Source organism: Zonotrichia albicollis, chromosome 9, assembly GCF_047830755.1.
Source record: "Zonotrichia albicollis isolate bZonAlb1 chromosome 9, bZonAlb1.hap1, whole genome shotgun sequence".
Lineage (NCBI taxonomy): Eukaryota > Metazoa > Chordata > Aves > Passeriformes > Passerellidae > Zonotrichia > Zonotrichia albicollis.
In genome coordinates, this window is record NC_133827.1 from 34,261,106 (window position 1) to 34,275,281 (window position 14,176).

Genomic DNA, 14,176 nt, shown 5'->3' on the forward strand with positions numbered 1-14,176 from the left:
ATTGGTGGTTGTCCTGCATCCTTGGGCGCCACCATCACATCCAGTCCTTTTCTGTCACTGTAACCAAAGTGGGAATTTAGGAATTCTTTTGAATAATAATTGCCTGTAAGACGTAAAAAATAGTTGAAAAAAAATTTTTAAAAATCTCTTTTGCAAGTCTTAATATTATGCCAGAGTAGTTAATACCTAGTAGAAAAAATTATTTTCCATTTTATATATTATTTTCAAAGATTGTGTCTTCCACTTGGAGAAGGATATTCCTCTCCCTTTGCAAGCCCAATCTTTCTTTCCCTAAAAGTTTTGTGCATTCACTGTCACTGCAGAAGACTTTGGACTACATCCCATATTTTCACTGTTTTCTGATTGAGCAACTACATCTGACAGAGCATTCCTGTCTTTTCTAGCTGTTCTGAAAAATCCTCATACCCAAATGGAAAGCAGGTATTTGGTTTACAGATATGAAACAAATTTCAACAGCCAGAGGAATCATATGTTGCAGATAAAATATGATAATATTTGTGATTTAGGGAATCAGGTGGCAGCCACATCCCATTTTTCTAAAATATATATTTCTTGGTGTGTTACCTTCCCCATTGATTCCTCATATTACAAAAATGAAGGCTTTAAGTTGCATTTACACAAGCTAACACACAATGTGAATGGCATTTTACATTATTCTTTACTCTCTTTTTCTCCGTCTCAGGATTTTCCTTAAGGAGATAGAAAATTGCATTGAAAACCCTGAGCTTCTTGCCCGATGCTTTTTGAAAAGAGTAAGTATATCCTTTTTCAGTAAGTATATCCTTTTTCAGGTTTGAATGAATATCTATGGTCTTATCCTACAGTAATTACAGACTTACTCCCATCTTTTCAGTCTGTTTGCTTTTGTGAATGAGGGAAACTCCTCTAAGCAGATATTCCTAAATTAAGCCACTGTTACCAAGCATATATTCTGATATCTGACCCTTTACCTGGTTTACTGACAGGAGGAGATCTGTTACCAGTGTTTTACAAGTATTTTAAGTCTCATTTAAAAGGAAAAAACCAACCAATAACAGTGATCCAAATGTTTTACATGCTTTTCATATCTATTTCACATCTATAGCAGGAGAATGATGTAACCCAGACACCACCCTGCAGTAAATAAGCAGAGGATGGTATCGGTGTCACAGCAGGCTGCTCTGAGTGCAGACAACACATCCTGTTTCTGCTTTATCTTATCTCTCCTCTGCACAACTCAGGACACTTGGTCCCCTAGAACTGTCCCATGCTGCTGTCCTTGCATGGACCCACCAGCCCCAAAAGACTCTGTGAGGTCGATTCCCTTTACTTCTCCACAAAACACCCAGTGGGATTCTCCCCTCTGCTGAGGTGACTCTCAGTGCCCAAGTGCTGCTCTCTCCAAGAGCTCCCTGTGATGTCCCTCCTCCCCCACTCAGCCTGGCCATTAGTTCTTTCCTGCACACATCCAAAGGTGCTTGTTTATGTAGCACTCCTTCAGGGGCCCTACTAATGAAAAAAAATCTGTTTTGGTGGTTTGCTACTGCTTTCAGGGTTTGACAAAACTCTGTGAATAAGGCTCTGTGTTTTGCACAGGAAATGGAAGTGGCATGAGAAATGGGAAAATCTGCCCACTGTAGTCAAAGGTACTTCCTGCTTCTACTGTATAATACAGGTAGCATTTGCTGCTTTTCCAGAGCACACATTAAATACAGACAAATTTAGATGAACCAGTCAGAGGTGCTGAGCACTGCCACATTACTGAGATTTAATGGGAATTCGAGCATGTGATACTTGCAAAGAGTACGCTTCCAATTTACAAGCAGGTCAGGCTGGAGAGAATCATACAAGTGTAAATGTGATTATATGTCCATTGGATTATTTTCTGTTCAACAACTTAGCATTTAGAGCTTGAGTAAATGACGCTGCTAAGGCATATGTTGTTATCCTAGGATTCAGATGCTGGGCAGGAAAATACTGTGGTGAAATCATTATGCAAATGAGGAAAAGCAGTCTTTGAAGAATGCAGACCTCTGAAACCCAAGAAATGTAAAATAGTCCATGTGCTGCATATATCCCTAAAGAATGCAACTAAATAAAAATTCTTGGTATAGAAATGTAGAAGTGTTTTGATTCTGCAAGAGGTTCAAACTCCATATTTAAATATCATAGCTTGTCTCTCTGTAAAAACAGCTATTAAGTCCAATTCTCCTCACTATTATACCAATATGAAAACAGCACTAAAGTTGGGGTTCTGGTATGAAGTGAAAGAAAACCAGTCCCTCCATCACTGTAGCTCATCAGTTTCTGTGGCCTCGTCAAACCACACTAAGTCTATCAAATAAGAGGTTAAATTGTGCATTTGCTTTCTCCCTATTTCAAATTTCACACTAAGAAAGCACAAGCTCCTCTCTTGAGATGCCTCTGCTCACACAGTAGCACCTTTGATTCCTGCCCTTATGTTCTGTTTTTAGAAGAAGCCACATAAAGTCCAGAAATGTGTTGTTTCTGTTGGACTGCCTTTGGGAGGCACAAACAAAAGTCTGGTTGTGTGTTTGTGTTCCCCATGATTTGGCAGCTTTTTATGCCTTCCTGCTGAGCAGTGGCTTCTGGCTGCCCTGTGAGTTATGGCTGTGCTTGCAGTGACAGGGGCAAACAGAAGCAGCTGCTGTTCCAAGAGATGCTGAGCTCTGGGAGGAACTCACACTCTTGTAGGTTCTCCCACTTTGTATGGGTGTGACCCTCCTGCCACAACAACAGGATGGGCTACTGGAAACAGACAGTTTTTTAAAAATTCATATTTTGAAGAGTTTTACCCTGTCTGATCACACTGGGCCTTTTCAGCCCTGATTCCAGAGCTGCTTGAAAGTATCCTGAGAGCTGCAGTGAGACACTCTGGTGCCAGAGCCACTCCATCCCCTGCCATGTCCCCACACACCCTCCCAGCTCCACCAATGCCACCTGAGCAGCTGTCACCATGAATGTGAACCCTGTATCTCAGGTGATGGGAGAAACAGCCTGTGGACTCTCTCTCTGGCTTTGTCTCCTGGCACATGGCAGCAGAATCTGGTAAAAGATGAGCCAGAAATCCCTTTCTTGTTTTCCCTCCCACTTTGCCTCACCTCATTTAGGGCATGATGTTCAGATGAGATAAATTACAAGTGAGCCAGTTTAATTTTACCCACACGGCAGCTATTTTGCCATCACCAAGATGCTTGACCTTCCTTACAGCTCTGTGTTGTCAAGGTCTGTATAGCATTCAAAGACAGGAGGGATGTGCACTGAATTCCTTCAGAATTCCTTCTGGTGCTTTATCAGCAACAGGAGGGACACTCTGGGCTGATCTGCTTTCCAAAGGGCTGTGAAGAAGGAAACCTTACCAAACTAAGGCAAGAATGTGCAGGATGGAACCAAAGGTGTGTCAGACTGCTTACCAGAATGTGCCAGGTGAAGTTCCTGGCAGGAGTGATTCACTGTGCATTACCATGCCTCACTTATTCATATTGCTAACCTTAAAATAGGGAATGGTTTAATAGTTGGGACATTTGGTTATTCAGGGAGAAAGAAGCATTTAGAAAAGGAATCTACCTGCGAAAGGACAGTAGCAGCTGACCAGAAACCTGTGAGTTTGATTCAATGGTCTAAATTCTAGACTAATGCAAAAATTATCCATAAATTAGCAGTCAAAAAGAGAATTGGAACTGTACTTATATGCCATGTGCATTGGAGCTTACAAAGCTCTCAGGGACCAAATCAGTGTGGAAAGGAAAAGCTTTGCAGGAGAGAGGAGCATGGTGTAAAAGTACCAGCCAGAAGTCAGAACCTTTGCATATGAAAATAGAGATGTGTGGAATATTTAAGACTGGGATTTGAATAATTAGACAAATAATTATTTCTTGGCATTTTAAAGTCTGAGCCTAATTCTATTCCTAACACTATTGCAAAACTTAAAGCTGCAATTAAATATGTAAGTATCTGCCTTAGCAGGTGTCACTGATTTAGGCAGCAGTAGATTGCACTGGCATAGGGTGGTTCCACTATGGCAAATTACTGGTAAATTGTTGGTAATTGTAAATTTTCTTTGCTTTTAAATTTTTTTTTCTCTTATTCCTCACAGTTCTCTTGTCTGTTGCTCTCTCTCTTCTTCTTACCCAGTCCAGTTAGGTTTCTGTGGGCTAGTATGAGATTGTAATACTTGATTATGCTTTGTTGCTATTTTTAGTTCTGTGGAGTTTACCACCTGCTAACTTCCCTCCAGGGCAACATGTACAAATAACTATATTTTTGTGAAGAAAACTCTGCACCTATTTTGAAACAGCACCATAAATATTCTATAGAGTTGCAACAGAAGAGGTTTTTGTATTGCACAATCCTTGACACAGCGTGGTATTAGGCGGCAGAGCTCTGATTTCCCCGCTGATTCATCAGGGTGATGTCAGGATGGGTCTGTGGAGGAAGCCAGCAGCAACGCTGATTTCTTCTGCTAATTGTACAGAAGGAAGTGATTTCCCTGCAGCAGGAGTGTGTGGGAACTGCCTGCTGGGCTGAGAGCGCAGAGGAACAATCTAGGAATTGCTGAGATTTATTTTTGGTGTTTTCTTTGATTTGCTGAGGTCACATCCAGCAGGGTAGGTGCAGATGAAGGTGGGAAGCTCCTGGCTGGTCAGGCACAGCCAACCCTGCTCAGGAGCCCCATGGCACTGCCCTGTGGGCACCTGGGTGCCCAGGCAGCCAGCCCAGGTCCTGGCAGGGGAGCAGCCATGCCTGCATCTGCCCACAGAGCTCAGAACACCCTTTCTGGGCTTTTGTAGAGGTTGTCTCTGTTTTCACTGAAGTCAGGGAGATTTTTGCCATGGACCTCAGTGAGAGCACTTGGAGTGTAGTCAAAGCTAAATAAAGGGAATCTACTCACTTCTAATTTGGAGAGGACAAGGTTTAAGCACATTCTCCTGCCTGGCCTGGGACATCAACAAACTTCCTCCTTTTTAATTTCTCCTTGTATTGTTGAGAGCCAACACTATTTTTGAAGTCTTTTGAACTGCTAAACCTTAGTCATCATTAACAATTACAGTCTGTGTCAGTATTGTTAATAGAATTGCTAATAAAGTTTAAATTTCTAATGTTTCTTTTTTGTTTTGTTTTGTTTTTTTCTCCAAACCATCAATTTACCTCCCTGGAAAAGATACTGGTTTTGCTGTTAAATCATTTATCTTCCAGTCTGCAGTTTCCTTGCTTTGTATGAAAAGTGAGGGGGGAAAAAAATCTCATTTTCAGTTGTATTTAATTTAATCAGAAGTAAAAAGCAGATTTGGTGGTTTCAGTGTGTTTTTACATACAGAGTTATTCCCATGTAATAATTACTTCATGTGTTAGGATGGAAGATAAGAAAAAGTGTGGTTTAAGAAAGACACTCTATATTTTTTTTCTTCCCTTACCTAAACTCTTCTTTTCTTGCAGAAGGAGGACCTCCAAATATATGAAAAGTACTGTCAGAACAAACCAAGGTCTGAAGCTCTCTGGAGACAGTGTGGAGACAGCATCTTTTTTCAGGTGGAATTTCAGTGCAGACTAGCAGTGCAAGACCTTCAAAGCTCATTTTCCTTGTGTATCTCTGTTCTTTAGAAAACCTAGGCCAAAACACAGACTTTCCTGCATGCTTTTTACACTGATGGCAGGTGCCCAGTGTGTGTCAGGGTGTTCTCTACAGGAGACTGGGCAGGTAGAGCAGTGGGTAGATTTCCTGGATGGGAGCCTGGTTCTGCAGTCTATACCCACACCAGAAAAATGCTGGCTGCTTTGCAAATCCCAGCTGATTGCAATCTCATCAGCAGGGAATGCCAGATTTCAACACTAAGTGGAACCTAAACATTAGCCTTTGTTTAGATATATTTTCACTGTGGGATAAGTAACCCGGAAATTCCTATGCAGATGGAACAAATTTCTCTCTCAATTAATTCACAGACTTATAATCTTCAGATTGTCAAATGATAATGATCTTGGTGACTTGCCTGTGTTTCAAGAAACAATTTTATTTTTCTTCTGTGTTGTCTCCTGCAGGAATGTCAGCGTAAATTGGATCATAAGCTCTCACTTGATGCTTATCTCTTAAAGCCAGTTCAGAGAATCACCAAGTACCAGCTGCTGCTAAAGGTAATGCCTCCATGACAGTGCAAAGAATTCCAATGTATGGCTTGCTTTACTTCCAGAATTGCATATCACTCATGACTACCTGGAAATAAATCCTTACTCAGTTCTTCAGCAAATCCTCAGCATTTTTTAGTTGTAAATGGTAGAAAACAGTCTTGTACAGGGACTTCCTGTTCCACATCTATTTTAGATTTTAGATTAGACTTTTTCCCCATAGCTCCCAATCTGTTTTAGATTGGGAACTGCTATTACTTAGCAGTACTTATACTAAGTAACAGCAGTATACTATTACATGTATAGCTCTCTCTATATAAAATATTTTACTTATTTTTTAAGATAGTATTTTATTGTTTTATTTATCTTTAAACAGAAATTGAACTTGGTTTTATTGTATCAGTATACAGTTTTATGATTTGAAAACAGGAAGTGATGCCTTAAATCCCGTCAGTAACATCTGTCCCTGTTTAACAGAACTCTTTCAGCTCCCTGAAGTAATATTTTCCCATGGTTATGACTCAAAACCTTTCAGAGGGAGCCACTCCCTTTGCTGCTTCTTTTTAAAAGACACAGCCAGGAACACATTGTCTGTCATTTTTCCATAAAGTGAATATGTGAATTTACTCTTGAATGGTTGGAACCATGAGTGGTCCACACTTGAAATTCTGATCTGAAGGCAATAGAAAATATATACACTCAAAACAATGTTTTTTTTTTTTCTTTTTAAGCTGGTTGTCTAAATGTCTCTCTCCATCTACTCAGTTCTTAAAAATAATATTTACTGACTTTCCCTGTGGGAAGGTCATGAAGGTGAATTACATGCTGTTCTCAAGCCTCTGGGCTTAAAGTGGTGTTATGTACTCTCATGAAATTTAGCATTGAAATTTGCAATGAAGATTTTAGGTTGTCATTTAACTTGCTAATAGTTACTATGGCACTGCTCAAAATGTGCCAGTATAAGCTATGGGAGGACCTGGTTGGCCATTCTTGTATTTCTGCTTATTGACTTCATGTAAAACTATAGAATCCAAATATTGAACATGGATATAGACAAGGATGCAATGTCACTGATTCCAGTAGATTTACATCAACATAGTCCAGAAATAAATTTGAACTCTGTTTCTTGAAACTATTCTGTGAGAAGGGAAAAAAAAGTCAAGGTCTCCAGGAAAGCAAGAGTAAACCAGATTTTACTTTTATTTTGAAATATGACTGTAAATATACCCAAGATTAGATCAAGGAGTAAAATTCTCAAGCAAAACAGGTCTCAACCATTGGGGTTTGAAGCTGGTCAGACCAGTTTCATACTTAGCAACAACACATTGGCACTGACATTTACTTTGTCAGGGTTTATGAGGTCTGGAAAGATGGTGCACTCCTTCCCTGGCTGCAGGAGCATTTAAAAGTGTAGAAAAATGGAAGCCAGTGAAAAACTGGTAACAAACAGGTGTTTAAGAAGCTGTGTGCCTTGAGTGGTGGACCGACTGGATTTGAATTTTGGGTCACAATCACTTCAACCCTCTGGTTTCAATCAGTTTAGCTAATGTGCTCATGCTGATAAAAGCAGCATGCTCACATCTCATGAGATCCATCCTCATTCTGGAAAATGTGCAGCAGGTACTGTCAGAATGCGTCCTGCTTTTACCTTCTATTCCCTGGTTAACCAAGCACTTGAGGACAGATTGCTGCTGTTTGAGGTTTGCAGGAACTACCTTTTTGCATCCCTATTTTACAGGAACACAAGTGCCTCAGCTTTTGGAATTAAAAGATTTCCAAACTCAAAATGCAGAATGTCAAACCTGCCAAATTCAGACCAGAAATTAAAAAATTTGTATTTTTAGCAGTGGTAGTAAGTACCTTGTGCTACTAATTGCAGAAGAAAATGGGGAACTGTCTAGCACCTGAAATAATTATACTGAATTTCTTTTCTAGCAGATGTGAAGAAAAAACCCCTGGATGTAATTCTATGGCATGCAAGGAGTTCATTGTAAATACGTCACAATGGTCCTGTCTCATCTTAAATGAACCCTTTAAACTTGAAAATGTTCAAAAGATCAAAATGTATGTCCTCAGTGACCACCCTGCTGTATGTCACATTTGGGGGTTTTTTGGTTTTTTTTGTTCCTCTTTTGTTTTCCTCTAGTTCTGCTACTTTGTTTATGCAACAGATTCCAGGAGGATTGTCTTGCAGTAACTTCTGGTATCAGAGGTTCTCAAGTGTTCCCCATATCTTTTTTTAACCAGGAAATGCTGAAGTGCAGCAAGAACTCAGAAGGCACTGCTGAATTGGAAGAAGCCCTGGCCACAGTGCTTGATATCATCAAATCAGTAAATGATTCCATGCACCAGATAGCAATCACAGGATATGAGGTAACTGCTGCTGCTCCTCCTCTGCTCTGAGCCATCCCATGTTCCTGTCACCACTGACCATGCTGTGCCTGTGGCTGGTACTGTGCTTTTTGGAGCCTCTGCCACATTCCTGAAGGGTGGCACTCAGAGTTGTGTTATGATGACCAAAAATACATCTCAGCACCCCTGTCATGTGGAGCTGGGGTGTGAATGTGGGGGCGTAATGGGGCAAATGCAGGACTTTTCAGTAATTGCACCCTAAACTCATTTGTAGGTGAGAGGTACAAGTGTAGCAAAACTAACTTAAGAAATTTGCTGAAACTTTGTGGCTCCTGTGCAACTCAAGTGTTTTCAAATCTTTTGCACTTAGGGAGAAAAATGTGGCTTTCATTTAAAGTGGGTAATGGAATCTGTGCCAGTGATTGGCAAGCTTGTTATCTGAAATGTGAAATAACAACCACGATACAAATCAAAGGCCACAAATGTATGTCTCTGCAGAAGCTCCATTGAAGTCATATGACTTTCAAGAACTAGTGCTGACTACATAAAATGAGCCCTTGAGTGAGAAGTGGAAGTGATTGGCACATAAAGGAGAAATAAGCCTGGCAAAATGAGGCCTGAGAATCATGTGGTTGCCCATTTTGAAATAGCTGCAGGGTGAAAATGTCAAGAAAGAAACAATATACTGAGTATTGTTCAAAGAATTCTTACATCACACCAACAGGCTTTAATCCAGAAAAACTATTTTGTGCAAAATCTGACTTTCTGAGAAGGTTCTGAGGTCTGTACAGACAATGTCTGAGTGGGAAGAGTTATTCTGGTTATCAGGATGGGAGTGGCCCCAGGAGTTTTGATTTCTATAGTTCTCTTTTGTGCAAGTGCATCTGCATCTGGTAGCTGAGGAACCCATGCCTGCTGCCAACATGATTTTATAAATAAATGCAGTTGCTTGCTCATTTAACTGCTTGTCACAGATCCATTGCTGCACACAGCTGGAGATGTGGACTGTGCATTACATTTGGGATGAGAATTTGAGTTTTGCCTGCAGTGGCTGCACTGTGTTGAAGGTGAAGCAGTGGCCACCTCATTGAACTGGCAAACACTGAATAGGTGTGGTGCTTGTGGATCAGAGAAACACCACAGGTCATAAATACAATCTGACATCTCCTAAACCTGACAAATAAAGCAGCACATACTTAATCCATTCTGGTCATGGCTAAGTCTGAGTGTTTCAGAGACTCTTTTTAGTTCATTTTAGAAAAACTCTTTAGAGCCTGTATATTATTATTGCCGACTTGAACCAGTCAACATGGACAAGGGAAGGTTGTATCATAGATACAGCACACCTTCTACCTCCCAATTTCCACTGTTTCTTATTAATTCACAAAGAGAAAGGTAGCTTTCCTCCTGTATTTCTCAGTTTAAATGTTTGTACTTACAGCAATTCAGCAAAAAATTTATTTCAGAACAGTTCTGTAAAGGGAAGGGAAGAAGAGCTTCTCCAAGAAAGGTAACATATTATCCTGAGTAGGAGGGATTTATCCAGATTCCTGTCCCTATAAATGCTGAGGTCATCCTTTTGTCTATTCCTTGCTTTAAAGTGTGAGTAGTTTTGTACTCAGGAATTCAAAAAAAACCATTCCTGTTCCTTTTCAACTTTTACTTTTGAATTTTCCAGCTTTTCATGAAATACCAGATATTAACTCCAAGGACTAGATTTTTGCCTCTACTTTCTTAGCTGAACTGCAAAATATGGCAGAGTAGGACATGGCCACTGTTCAGCCCAATGCTGACAGCATTCCTGAGATGTTTTGTTACATGATTTTTAAATGGGTTGAAAGTGTGAAAGAGGATGTACCAAGTAATTTCTTCTCCCTGTTCCACCTGTCCCAGGTGCTCAGCTGTGGTGCCAAATAAACACCTCCCATAGACAATGAAAGCACACTCCATCTTGTGGAGTCTTTCCCACACAGCCATGATAGGAATACTTGCCTGGAAAGGAAAACCTTTCAGAGAGGGATATTATGGCAGTAGGGAAGCAGGTTTTGGGACAGCTGGCGAATGCTCCCAAATGCACATTCTGTTTCTTGGACTTGGGCACATGCAGATTTGGGGAGCTGAACTCTTGTGTAAGAAATTGCTAATATGTAAGTCTGGGGTTGGATTGGTGTATGTTTTTTATTTTTAGGCAAAACCACAAAAAAATAAAGAAAAAAAAAGAAAAAAATGTAGAATAAAGCTCAGAGAGCAGAAGATTTAGATGTATTTCCTACTATTATCCCAATATTTGTACACAATCTGGCCTGGGTAGTTTGTCCATGAATTATGATGAGGGATTCTTATAAATTATCATTATGTATTGCTCATCCTCCATAAACATGGGATACTATGTATTGCTCCAATAGGGAATAATTATATTTGAGATTGTGATCAAATCCTCCACTTTAAATAAACTTCCTTTAGGATAAAATATTGCTGTCCACTAGCAGAAATTACCAGAAACAGTCCTCCTATTTGCTGCCTACACTGACGACAGTGCAGTGCTTGTGGGCTAATATTCAAAGTCTGCTGTGGGATTGCTGCAGTCTGCCATCCCTGTCTGTCTCTTTCTTGTCTCTCACTTCACTCACTATTATCCCAATCCCAAGGGATTCAAGGTTGGAAAGACAGACCTGTCACAATAGTTGAACTGAACTTCTGGATCTCAGTGCTGTATTGAACACTGCCTGGAGTGACAGGAGCCTCTCACCATTGTCAGAACCATGTAGAAAATATGCTTGTGGGGTTTTTGTGGGTTTTTTTTGTTTTGTTTTGTTTTTAATTTAGCTTTGCATATCCATGTGCTTTTCACAGGCTTGCAGTTTATAGCTACATGCACATATAAATACAAACACCCCCAGTCCTGTATGCACAAAGAAAAGATCCAGGTCCATATATTAGAGATGACAGACTTATCTAAATTGCTGAGGGTTTCTGAATGGTTTGGAGAGTCTAATAATACACTGATATAGAGTGTAAAAGTACCAAATAAAGCTCTGGTTTTGCAGTTGAATGTAGGGTAGAGGAGGGGGAGTGAGAGGGAGAGCAGGTTGCAATTCTTAGTATAAGAAATGAGACATTCCCACTTGGAGCCAACATCTTCACCTTATAATCAACAGAACATGCAAATGTTGAAAGTAAGTACTTTAATAATGCACTGGGCTTATTCCCTCAACTTATTATATAAAGCATTCCTAGGAAAACTTGTGCTAAGATAGTTATGATTATCATAATTTGTTGAATCCCATTACCATATAGACATTGCCATGTCTTATATACACACATTCCTCCACTTTTAATGTGGGATTGTTCTGGTGGCATCTGAGCTAAATATTTATATCAGTTGAAGTATTTTCCTTCAGACAAGAGCTTTAATTTAGAAAGGTCTTGTTCCTGCCTAGCTTCACTCTCCCTCAGGTACTTTTATGGCTCCTTGGTGCATTCGCTCCCTCTTTGCCCAGGGCTGTGCCGTGTTGTATAGTTTGCAGATGGTGAGCCAAGAAATTATTGACAAAGCTTGTAAAGACTATTTTGAAACAGGAGGGAATTACATACCTACACAGCTCTAGGCACTGATCCGTGACTTCAGGCATCTGAGCTCTTTCAAGGTTTTGCCCAGGGATGGAGGAAGCTTGCACAAGAGTGGAAACTGAAACTAAATCTTCCAGAGCCAAAGCCTTTGTTTGGGTATTGGACTGCACTGGCCCTTCTTACTGCCTTGGAGTCAGGGGCCTTGAAACCCAGTTTTTGTCAGCAGAAGGTTCCTCTGAGGTCACCAGAGGGGACAGCCTGTGTGTCACATCCAGAGAGATCTTGAGGTGGATCTTAAATGCTAACTATGTGTGGGGAGACAAACTGGGAATTATGGACATGGAAACCAGTGGGTTAATGGTTGTGGGAAGAAACCACACAGGCTTAGCAAGGGGACATGTGCACTCTCCAACACTAGGGCTGCCTCTTGCCTGGAACCTCAAACATCAGCAGAGGAATGAATTGTGCCTGGGTCTACCCTGGTTTGAGTGTGATCTATGCTCTCTCTTTTCCTTGCTTGCCAGGGAGATGTCAGTGAGCTTGGCAAGCTGTTGATGCAGGGCTCCTTCAACGTATGGACTGACCACAAGAAGGGGCATAACAAGGTGAAGGACTTGGCTAGGTTCAAACCCATGCAGAGACACCTCTTCCTCTATACAAAAATGCTGCTTTTCTGCAAGAAACGGGAGGAGAACACCGATGGCCATGAGAAGACAGCTTCATACAGCTTTAAAAATTCATTAAAGGTAATAAATGCAGTAATGGTGGGGGAGGGAAATAAGTCTGGTGTTCTCACAGGCAGGGATGTGCCCACATGGGGATTTGAAGAAGCTGTCTTGCATCCCTGAATAAATGACAGCTCCCATTTAGTTTTGGACTGGGGACACACCAAGCTATCCTGCAACTGCAGATGTGAACCTTGTTCTTTGCAACTTGACACAAAGGAGCACCTTGTATGATCTTGCCCAGCATCCATAAAGAGAAACCAGACTGAATGGACCTGCATCTGTCATTGCTCTGCCTACAGGCATCCTCCAGGTGCAGTTCTATGGCACGTTTTACTATTGGCACAGCTGAGCTGATATTTTCTGTGGCAATAACACCTACAGATGAATCAGTGCAGTAGAAGTGCCCTTTTATTTGTAAGAGTGAAATTTCCAGATATGAGTCAGGACATTTTAAGGTGGCAATCACAAGTAGGCCACATTTTCCCTCTAAGCACATTGGTGTGACACTTGTGACTTTAACCAGCTAACACAGATCATCAAGTGAAATGTTCCAAACTTATTTCAGGGTACCCAGACAGGAATTGTAACAGAATCTGTTTCAAGGCTCTTACCAATTCATCTAAGTATTTCCAGTTTCTTCCTGTAGAGATAGAAGGAATGGTGGCATAACACTGTCTAAATCTTTAAATAAATGCTGATGTGGATGTGAACAAGAGGCATGAGCAAATACAGTAATAAGATGAGAAGCTGTTAGTAGCAGCTGAACTTCAAGACTGTGATTAAGAAGTTTTCATTTAAGAAATCTAGAAATTTTTTTTTGTGTCTTCTGGATTTGCAGACTGGTCATTAAATTTCACAAAGCCCTATTCCATCCCTCTTTCTCTCCCATCTCAACAGGTCAGTCATAGCAAGTGAAAAAAACAGTCCTAAAACTGAAAATTTATCAAGGTGAACAAGAGCCAGGATGGGGTTGAAAACTGATCCACAGATCAAGCAATAAAAGAAAAGAAGATAAATTCAAGATCAGACTTTAGCTTGGGTTAATTTTGAACATTCTTTTTCCCTTTAGCAATCAAAAAGACAAATGACAAATTAGATATTGAGAAGTAACATGCTCTGAATTTTACTTTTAATGACTCCCAAAGGTGTCAGAAGTGAATGCAGCCTTTTAAAAATGCTCCTCAGAGGATCAAGTTTAAAGACTGTTGATATTTTCCAGATTCCAGCTTCTTGTTTTCTATTTTGAAACAGATGAGCACTGTGGGCATTACAGAAAACGTAAAAGGGGATAATAAGAAGTTTGAGATCTGGTATAATGGCAGAGAAGAAGTCTATATCATTCAGGTAATGACAATTCTTTTTGTTTTCAAGGACTATACTTCCTT

The 14,176-nt window shown here is 40.4% G+C and overlaps 1 protein-coding gene across 8 annotated transcripts in view; it reads left to right on the forward strand.

The window, feature by feature from the left end:
* Positions 1–14,176, forward strand: part of MCF2L2 (MCF.2 cell line derived transforming sequence-like 2) — a 149,878-nt gene that overhangs the window by 112,191 nt on the left and 23,511 nt on the right. For all 8 annotated transcript variants that reach the window (XM_005484823.4, XM_014265524.3, XM_014265523.3 and 5 more), the window contains exons 18-23: positions 704–773; positions 5,458–5,550; positions 6,058–6,150; positions 8,389–8,514; positions 12,588–12,809; positions 14,043–14,135. In XM_005484823.4, the coding sequence (XP_005484880.2) occupies positions 704–773; positions 5,458–5,550; positions 6,058–6,150; positions 8,389–8,514; positions 12,588–12,809; positions 14,043–14,135 (697 nt within the window). The remainder of the gene's footprint in view (positions 1–703; positions 774–5,457; positions 5,551–6,057; positions 6,151–8,388; positions 8,515–12,587; positions 12,810–14,042; positions 14,136–14,176) is intronic.